Source organism: Thalassophryne amazonica, chromosome 9 (assembly GCF_902500255.1).
Source record: "Thalassophryne amazonica chromosome 9, fThaAma1.1, whole genome shotgun sequence".
Classification (NCBI taxonomy): Eukaryota; Metazoa; Chordata; class Actinopteri; order Batrachoidiformes; family Batrachoididae; genus Thalassophryne; species Thalassophryne amazonica.
The window spans coordinates 56,360,316-56,370,202 of NC_047111.1; the positions used below are offsets into that span (position 1 = coordinate 56,360,316).

At 40.6% G+C, this 9,887-nt stretch overlaps 1 protein-coding gene across 1 annotated transcript in view; it reads left to right on the forward strand.

The window, feature by feature from the left end:
- The window catches only part of adad2 (adenosine deaminase domain containing 2), a 44,628-nt gene extending 36,560 nt beyond the window's left edge, over nucleotides 1-8,068 (forward strand). Inside the window, exons 8-9 of the mRNA XM_034178068.1 lie at nucleotides 7,683-7,815; nucleotides 7,935-8,068. Coding sequence (XP_034033959.1) covers nucleotides 7,683-7,815; nucleotides 7,935-8,045 — 244 coding nt within the window. The 3' untranslated portion in view covers nucleotides 8,046-8,068. The remainder of the gene's footprint in view (nucleotides 1-7,682; nucleotides 7,816-7,934) is intronic.
- Nucleotides 8,069-9,887: the final 1,819 nt, after the last annotated feature.

A 9,887-nucleotide genomic window follows, 5' to 3' on the forward strand; every position in this document is an offset into this window, starting at 1 on the left:
ACGTCTTCGTTTATCTGGATGATATCCTCATTTTTTTCTCCTGATCTTGCAACACACACAACACGTTCGCACCGTCTTGCAAACACTGCTTCAGAATTACCTTTATGTAAAGGCAGAAAAATGTGAAACCCATAAACCCACTGTATCCTTTTTAGGGTTCAAAATCTCAAAAGGGGAGATCAGGATGGACCCCGAGAAAGTTTCAGTGGTACGTGACTGGGCCACTCCCACTTCCCGCAAAGAGTTACAACGGTTTTTTTGGGTTTTGCAAATTTCTATCGCAAATTTATCCGTAACTTCAGTACAGTCGCAGCCCCACTACATAACGCCACCTCGTCGCTTGGGTCGTTCGTGTGTACACCGGAGTGCGACGAAGCATTCAGAACCCTAAAGCATCGCTTTACCGCAGCCCCCGTGCTGCACCTCCCTGACCCAGCCCGACAGTTTGTGGTGGAGGTCGATGCCTTTAATGTGGGGATAGGGGCGATTTTGTCCCAGAGATAGGCTCCACCCATGTGCCTTTTTGTCCAAAAAGTTATCCCCTGCTGAACGCAATTATGGCATCGGCGACCGTGAGCTGTTAGCTGTAAAGGTGGCCTTGGAGGAATGGCAGCACTGGTTGGAGGGGGTACAATTACCTTTCGTTGTGTACACCGACCACAAGAACTTAGAATATCTCAAGACTGCCAAACAACTCAATTCTTGCCAGGCCCGGTGGGCCATATTTTTTAGTCGTTTCAATTTCACCCTGTCTTACCGATTTTGGCCCTGTTTTTGCTGTGCGTCGGCTTGTGGCTTCTCGCCGTCATGGTCGTGGTTTCCAATATTTGGTGAATTGGGAGGGTAATGGCCCGGAGGAGCGGTCGTGGGTTCCCTCCTGTTTTGTTTTGGACCCTGGTCTGATCCGCGAGTTCCATGCCACTCATCCCTCTTCCCCTGGGCCGCCGTGGGGTCGGCCGTGGTGGGGGGGGTACTGTCAGGGATTGACGGTGGGGTTGGTTTTCTGTTTTGTTTTTGGTCGGTTTGGTTATCTTCCTTTTGTTCATGTATGCTTTGCTTTGTGTTCCTTTTCTGGTTGGGGTGTGTCTGTTGCTGTCTCGCTCTCTGTCTCTGGTCATGCCCTGTTTCTGGTTCCTTGCACACCTGTCCTGGATTTGCTGATTGGCTTCTGGGGGTATATATGCTCACTGTCTGTGTTTGTTCCTCGCCAGATTGATGCGCCCAGTGCCTAATCTCCAGCTCTTGACCTCGTGTTCTCTTGTATTGCCTGCTTCATTGTCTTTTCGACCTCCTGCCTGCCTGACCCAACCACGACTAGCCTTATGATCATTGTACTGCTGCTGAGCCTTTTGGACTGTCTATCCGTGTACCGACCCTCGCTTTCCACATTAAAACCGTTCTGCATCAAGAGCTGCCTGTGTGAGCCTCGCATTTGTGTCCTCCCACTCTCGCCTGTCACGGGGTGTGAGACGGTGTTTTTTTGTTATTTTTTTTAGAGTGTCACAGAAAACAGACTTCAGCGTGAGTTGTGGCTAAACAGCAACTCTTTCTTTTGTTGGTGTTAAATAAAAGTCCTGGAGGAGACGCGATTGTAGCAGCTATGTCTTTGTGGATTTACACACCCGGACCGGCACTGACTGGCAGGTATTTCGCTTTGTACCACACTTTGGGTTTATGTGACGTGTTTGTTATGCATTCACAGATTGTCCGCAAATCAGCTGCAAAGCAGATGTAATAAAAACGCTTTATTCGTGGCCATTTTGTATGCATTCGCTACAACTTATTTTAGTTTGTGATGTGGACATGAAAGATATACTCTGTACTACAGTGCAGGAAAATGCATAATTTCACGGCAAGTCACGCACATTCAGCACCTTCACTTGTGTAGCTTTCCCAGTTGATGATCATGGATTCAGCCCTGAAAGGTGCTGTGTAGAAGTCACTGAAGAAATAGTCAAGTGTTTAGAAATGGTTATTGCCTTATTGTAAACCCCACCCCAGCGTGCAGACTGTGCATGGGCACAGTCTGAGGGCTGAGGGTTGGGAACAGTCCCTAAGGAAAAAAAATTCCACTTTTGAACACATTTAAAGACATTTTTGCACATAATAATATTAGTAATACTAATAACTTTAATAACTAAAACATTCAGTCAGTGACTGCCATAGTTGCACTCCTGCAATTCTGCAGTAAGTGGAATTGAGGAGTTATATTAAAAAAAGTTTACTTATCTTTTTTAAAGCTAAATAAATAAGTAAAATGTAAAACAGAAGCTTGGCGTTGTAGTTCAACAACCCTACATCTTCTCCTGTTTAACAGCAAGCACACCACTCTGGTCACATTAAAATGTTTCTATAGTTGCATATATCTAGGAAGATATAAGCAGCAGTAGCTGTTTGGAGCTGTAATGCATCATCACTGGTAAAAACAGGAGAAAACCCCACATGATTTGAGAAAAAATATAACAGCTATATAGTTCTCTACATTTTCTTTTTCATAATTTGCAAGACATTTTTTGATGCAGCTCTCTGTTGTGGAGTTGATGCAGGTGTTTCTATAAATATTTTTCTGCATTTGTCAGTGTTGTATTAATGTGGAAGAGCTGTGGCCCCTATTGGCAATTTTATTACCATTTATTGTGATCCTTGCGACGATTTACTGTGTGAGTGATGCATCATGATGATGGTGAAAATGCAATTAATCGTTCATCCCTAGAAGCAGGTGTGCAGCGACTTGTCCTGTCCTGCTCTTGTAGAAAGACTACAGCTTACACGTTGGAGCCAGTTTCCAGGATACAGAGAAACTGCTGGTACAGATGGATGCAGTTTTATAGCCCCTTTGAGGCCCGGAGCATCTGCCATCTTTTTACTTTGGAGCCACAGACAACTGCTGATGTCCAGAAAGTAGAGTGTGACACAGACGTGTTTGTGCACTGGAGGCTGTGCCGTCCTTGAGCACAGATTACAGCTAAAAATAGATTTGGGATGCTGCTTGGCACACGGTGTTGTTACACCTTTCAGCTTCTGTTCTGCAGCCTAAAGTGTTAGTTTAATTTGACACAAAGAGGATGAACTCTGCAGCTTTGTGTCCGAAAAACAAACTATAAATAGCCAAGGAGTAGAACCAGGAAAGAGCAGGCTGACTGGAAATTATGATGCTGAGCTTTGCCATGCTTTTGGCCCAAAGGCTGTTAAATGTAGCCAGTAATCAGTTATGAATAAATAATTAATGACTTCCAAAGTAGGTGTTGTGACTGTTTGTAATATGTGCTTGACTTAGGGCAGTTTTGCTTTCTGCACATCGTTGTTGTTGTTTTCTGCCCATGGTGAACTGTAAAGGCCAGAGGTGAAGGTAGAAGAAGCCAAAAGTGGAAACAGTTTTCACTTTAACCTAGCAGAACAGAACTATTATCTCTCCCAGGAAGAAAATATGTCGTAAAAGAAAGCAATTTCCTGGCTTTCCTGTGTGCTGAAATTCGTTTATGCTTCTCAATCGAGCTTCTCCATCTGCTCCTTTATTTTATTGTGCTTCAAGCCCATCAACTGACTGTAGCCATAAATTCAACAAGTCAGCTTCTTTTGACATGCACATAAGCATGACCCCCTTCCCAAATTTAAATTAAAAAGCCTCTCCTTTGTTTGGTAACAAACTGAAAATACTGTGATGCAAACACATTTTAAATTGACTTTGTTTACTATGACGTTTTTGTCCCCGTTTTGATCAGTACTATATGTTACTCCATCTGGTCAGAGAGAGAGAAGTGGTGTTAGGAACAACTAGTCGTGATAGTTGATGTTGATTAATTTTCTTCTAGTCGACTACTACAGTAAAATAGATTTTCTTACAATTTTAGGGTAAATTATTAAAAAAAAGTCTGTTTCAAATAACTGTTTAAATGTGTTTTTATGGCTTCAGTGTTCAGGCTACAGAGACAGTTTAACATGCATTTTCTCTATGATTGATTTACAGTGTCCCCAGACTTGAACCATGATTACATTTGTGTACAAGAATCAGGAAATCTACAACATGTTAAATATCAAGTCATACCAAAAAAAAAAAAATTATTTCCATGTACGGTGCATCCACAAAGTATTCACAGCGCTTCACTTTTTCCACATTTTATGTTACAGCCTTATTCCAAAATGGAGTAAATTCATTTTCCCTTCAGAATTCTACTCACAACACCCCATAATGAAAACCTGAAAAAGTTTTTTTTTTTTTTTTTTACAAATTTATTAAAAAATATTAAAGAAATCACGTGTACATATGTATTCACACCCTTTGCTCAATACTTTCTTGATGCACCTTTGGCAGCAATTACAGTCTCAAGTCTTCTTGAATAAGATGCCACAATCTTGGTGCACCTCCTCTTTGCAGCACCTCTCAAGCTCCATCAGGTTGGATGGGGAGCGTCGGTGCACAGCCATTTTCAGATCTCTCCAGAGATGTTCAATCAGATTCAAGTCTGGGCTCTGGCTGGGCCACTCAAGGACATTCACGGAGTTGTCCTGAAGCCACTCCTTTGATATCTTAGCTATGTGTGTAAAACTGTCCAAAGAGCATCAACAGAGTATTAAGCAAAGGGTGTGAATACTTTTCTACACGTGATTTCTTAGTTTATTTTTAATAACATTGCAAAAATAAATAAAAAAAAACATTAATGTTGTCATTATGGAGTGTTTCGAATAGAAGTTTGAGGGAAAAAATGAATTTCATCCATTTTGGAATAAAGCTGTAACACAACAAAATGTGGAAAAAAATGAAGTGTTGTGAATACTTTCCAGATGCAAGCGTATACGTGATCTCGTAGTTTATATATATTTGCCAAAGTAGCAAAAAAAAAAAAAAAATTTTCACATTGTCATTATGGGGTATTGTGTGTAGAATTTTGAGGGGAAAATAAATTTCATCCATTTTGGAATATGGCTATAACATAAAATGTGGAAAAATTGAAGTGCTGTGAATACTTTCTGGATGCACAGTAGTTCACTGTGTTAGTGCTTTTTCAGCTATTACTTCTTTAATTGTTTTTAAAATTTTATTTAAGTCAGTTTAGAGTTTCCCTGCTTAGATTTAGACCCCAGGTTTCTTTTCAGCACTGTAGCCAGGCTGACAAAGAGTCAGAGCTCTATTGAGCCAAGTATTCCTTTAACTTTAACTAGTAATGACTTCATGACTTTCTTTGCAAATAAAATTTTAACTATTAGAGAAAAATTATTCATAACCATCCCAAAGACATATCTTTATGTTCGACTGCTTTCATTAATGCTAGTATTTGGTTAGACTCTTTCTCTCCGATTGTTCTGTCTGAGTTACTTTCATTAGTTACTTCCTCCAAACCATCAACATGTTTATTAGACCCCATTCCTACCAGGCTGCTCAAGGAAGCCCTACCATTATTTAATGCTTCGATATTAAATATGATCAATCTATCTTTATTAGTTGGCTATGTACCACAGGCTTTTAAGGTGGCAGTAATTAAACCAATACTTAAAAAGCCATCACTTGACCCAGCTATCTTAGCTAATTATAGGCCAATCTCCAGCCTTCCTTTTCTCTCAAAAATTCTTGAAAGGGTAGTTGTAAAACAGCTAACTGATCATCTGCAGAGGAATGGTCTATTTGAAGAGTTTCAGTCAGGTTTCAGAATTCATCATAGCTCAGAAACAGCATTAGTGAAGGTTACAAATGATCTTCTTATGGCCTCAGACAGTGGACTCATCTCTGTGCTCGTCCTGTTAGACCTCAGTGCAGCTTTTGATACTGTTGACCATGAAATTTTATTACAGAGATTAGAGCATGCCATAGGTATTAAAGGCACTGCACTGCAGTGGTTAGAATCATATTTATCTAATAGATTACAATTTGTTCATGTAAATGGGGAGTCTTCTTCACGGACTAAGGTTAATTATGGAGTTCCACAAGGGTCTGTGCTAGGACCGATTTTATTCACTTTATACATGCTTCCCTTAGGCAGTTATTATTATTAGAAAGCATTGCTTAAATTTTCATTGTTACGCAGATGATACCCAGCTTTATCTATCCATGAAGCCAGAGGACACACACCAATTAGTTAAACTGCAGGAATGTCTTTCAGACATAAAGACATGGATGACCTCTAATTTCCTGCTTTTAAATTCAGATAAAACTGAAGTTATTGTACAAATCTTAGAAACATGGTGTCTAACCAGATCCTTACTCTGGATGGTATTACCCTGACCTCTAGTAATACTGTGAGAAATCTTGGAGTCATTTTTGATCAGGATATGTCCTTCAATGCACATATTAAGCAAATATGTAGGACTGCTTTTTTGCATTTGCACAGTATCTCTAAAATTAGAAAGGTCTTGTCTCAGAATGATGCTGAAAAACTAATTAATGCATTTATTTCCTCTAGGCTAGACTATTGTAATTCATTATTATCAGGTTGTCCTAAACATTCCCTGAAAAGCCTTCAGTTAACCCTGCAGCTAGAGTACTGACAGGGACTAGAAGGAGAGAGCATATTTCACCCATATTGGCTTCTCTTCATTGGCTCCCTGTTAATTCCAGAATAGAATTTAAAATTCTTCTTCTTACTTATAAGGTTTTGAATAATCAGGTTCCATCTTATCTTAGGGACCTCATAGTACCATATCACCCCAATAGAGTGTTTCGCTCTCAGACTGCAGGCTTACTTGTAGTCCCTAGGGTTTGTAAGAGTAGAATGGGAGGCAGAGCCTTTAGCTTTCAGGCTCCTCTCCTGTGGAACCAGCTCCCAATTTGGATTAGGGAGAGAGACACCCTCTCTACTTTTAAGATTAAGCTTAAAACTTTCCTTTTTGAAAAAGCTTATAGTTAGGGCTGGATCAGGTGATCCTGAACCATCCCTTAGTTATGCTGCTATAGTCTTAGACTGCTGGGGGGTTCCCATGATGCACTGAGTGTTTCTTTCTCTTTTTGCTCTGTATGCACCACTCTGCTTTTAATCATTGGTGATTGATCTCTGCTCTCTTCCACAGCATGTCTTTTTCCTGATTCTCTCCCCTCAGCTCCAACCAGTCCCAGCAGAAGACTGCCCCTCCCTGAGCGTGGTTCTGCTGGAGGTTTCTTCCTGTTAAAAGGGAGTTTTCCTTCCCACTGTTGCCAAGTGCTTGCTCATAGGGGGTCGTTTTGACCGTTGGGTTTTTTCTGTAATTATTGTATGGCTTTTGCCTTACAATATAAAGCACCTTGGGGCGACTGTTTGTTGTGATTTGGCGCTATATAAATAAAATTGATTTGATTTGATTTAGATTTGACCTTATTATTAATTTATTGTCACAATTACTTGTCCCAACGCTGTAGAGACATAACCAACAGAGGAAGATGAAGCAAGAACCTTTGTAAATTTATGGAGAAAATGGGGCATTGTGGGGGGTACTCCCTTTGTTTTGAATTAGAAAATAAGTAATTATATTGTGTAACATTACTGCATTTGTAAGGACTTATTTTAGTGGCTCTTCTCCCAACACTGTAGAGACGTAACCAACAGGGGAAGATGAAGCAAGAACCTTTGTAAATTTATAGAGAAAATGTGCATTGTGGTGGGGGCGGGGGGATACTGCCTTTGTTTTGAATTAGAAAATAACTAATTATATTGTGTAACATTACTACATTTTTAAGGACTTATTTTAGTGGCTCTTCTCCTGTTTTCTCCTCCCAGCTCCCCATTTGTGAGTGGGCCTGGCTTCTCCAGCAGGCTTTGCAAGAGAGCCTTCTACAAGTACTTCTGCAAAGTTGCTGAACTAAGTGGACATACCTACCTCGTTGAGCTTCAAACGTACCGCAATGCCAAGGTGTGTTTGAGCTGCCGACGATTACAGGAATTTTCCATCAGGCAGCTGTACAAATCCCAAATATACATTTTACAAATGTGATGTCCTATGTGAAAAATATGTTGAAAATGTTTTCACAGGTTGAAGCCAGCGTCTACCAGACAGTAAAAGATCTGGTCAAGAATCGGTTTCTTAGCAACGATGCAGGTCCCTGGAATTCTAAAAAGCTGGTTGACTGCTTTCGTGCCTGAAAGCCTCCCTGAACATGGCCACAAGAGTATTTAGAAGTTCCTCTTGATATCATTATTATTATTTGTTGTTGTTGTTTTGCACATAAAAATGAGTGGTTATAAAAATTCTAATTTTGTTTTGAGCTGTTTCAGTTCATTTAGGTGAAAAATAAACGAGAACCTACTGCACCTCGGTGAAGTGGTCTTTCTGACTGATTTATCATTTTGGTAAACTGAAACACACTCTTGTTGAAACAAATATAGAATTTCTCAACTGTCCAGATGAAATTTATGATTGGTCACCAAATAAGGCACACAGAGTAGATCCCTCTGCCAAGGTCTAACTACGGTGGCAGAGAGAGACCACTACACTTCAAAAACACTAACAAATGCAGAAAACATGAATACTAAAAATTCCTACATCAATTCAACAATAGGTAGTTTCATCAAAAATGTCTTGAAAATGGGGGGATGCTTGTAAAGAGATAATACAAGTAGAACTTAAACGCACCCCGATACACTTTACAAGACTCCACAATACAACCAAAGTACTCACAACACAATGAGAGGTTTCTGCCTAGAGGACTCTGGCTTACACTGTTCCAAATAAAGCAATAAAACATGTTGCTCACTTCTTAATTTGGAAGTGCATGTAAATCACTGGTCCTCCCAAACTAGTTTAAAAAAAATTAAACTGCTAGTTATTCATTCATACTGTTCCTGTCCTCTGCATCCCGGGGCCTTCCCCAGCCACCTGGCCAATATAATCTCTCCCATATGGCCTGGGTCTTCCCCAGGGCCTCCTCCCAGTTTGCTGTGCCTGGAAGACCTCCCTAAGGAGACTACCAGGGGACATCCTCACCAGATGCCCAAACCACCTCAGCTGGGTCCTTTAAATGTGAAGACGCAGGAACTGTACTCAGAGTCCCTCCTGGATAGTCGAAATTCTCATCCTGTCCAGATAAATACTCCAAATCGTAGGGTATTTATACTGTGGTTAAGGTGTTGGGCTTGAGTCCAGAAGATCATGGGTTCAAATCCCCACCTGACTGAAAAATCACTAAGGGCCCTTGGGCAAGGCCTTTAATCCCCTATTGCTCCTGGTTTGTAGTGAGCGCCTTGTATGGCAGCACCCTCACATCGGGGTGAATGTGAGGCAAATTGTAAAGCGCTTTGAGCATCTGATTCAGATGGAAAAGCACTATATAAATGCAGTCCATTTACTGTATGTTTGCATAAAGTTATACAGTCGGCTGAAAGGTATAATACACTGAAACGTATGTCCCTTCGGCTTCTCCCTTCTTTCACTGTGGGACAAGTTACGGACTGTAATTACATAAAAGACACTGCAGCAGCACTGGACGTTGGACTGGGTGTGACGTCATTTCAACAGAATCAATCAGTGTTTAGTAAATTCTCATTCTTCTTCTTCTTTGTCTTTCGGCTGTTCCCGTTAGGGGTCGCCACAGCAGATCCATCGTTTCCATCTCATTCAATGCAATAAATCATTTCTTTTGCCTTCTGTTTTAATTTGGGACGATCACAGCAGATCCAGTATGTACAAAGTCTGTGCATGGAACCTTTGTGAGTTAATGTAGATGCGTTTATTTATTTTTTTATTTATGGAACTTGACCTGCTGACCTCAAACACCTATCGTCTCATCTAAAATCAAAGTTAATCTGCTCAAACCTGCCCCCTTGTGGTTATTTAATGGTAGACACTTGGATTTAATAAAAATAATTGCAAATTGGGATCAGTCTTCACAAAAATATTTGAGTGCACATAGAGGGGTGGGGGGGGCGGGGCATAGTGGATTAATGGTTAGCACTATTGTCTCAGTAACACGGTCATGGGATCACTTC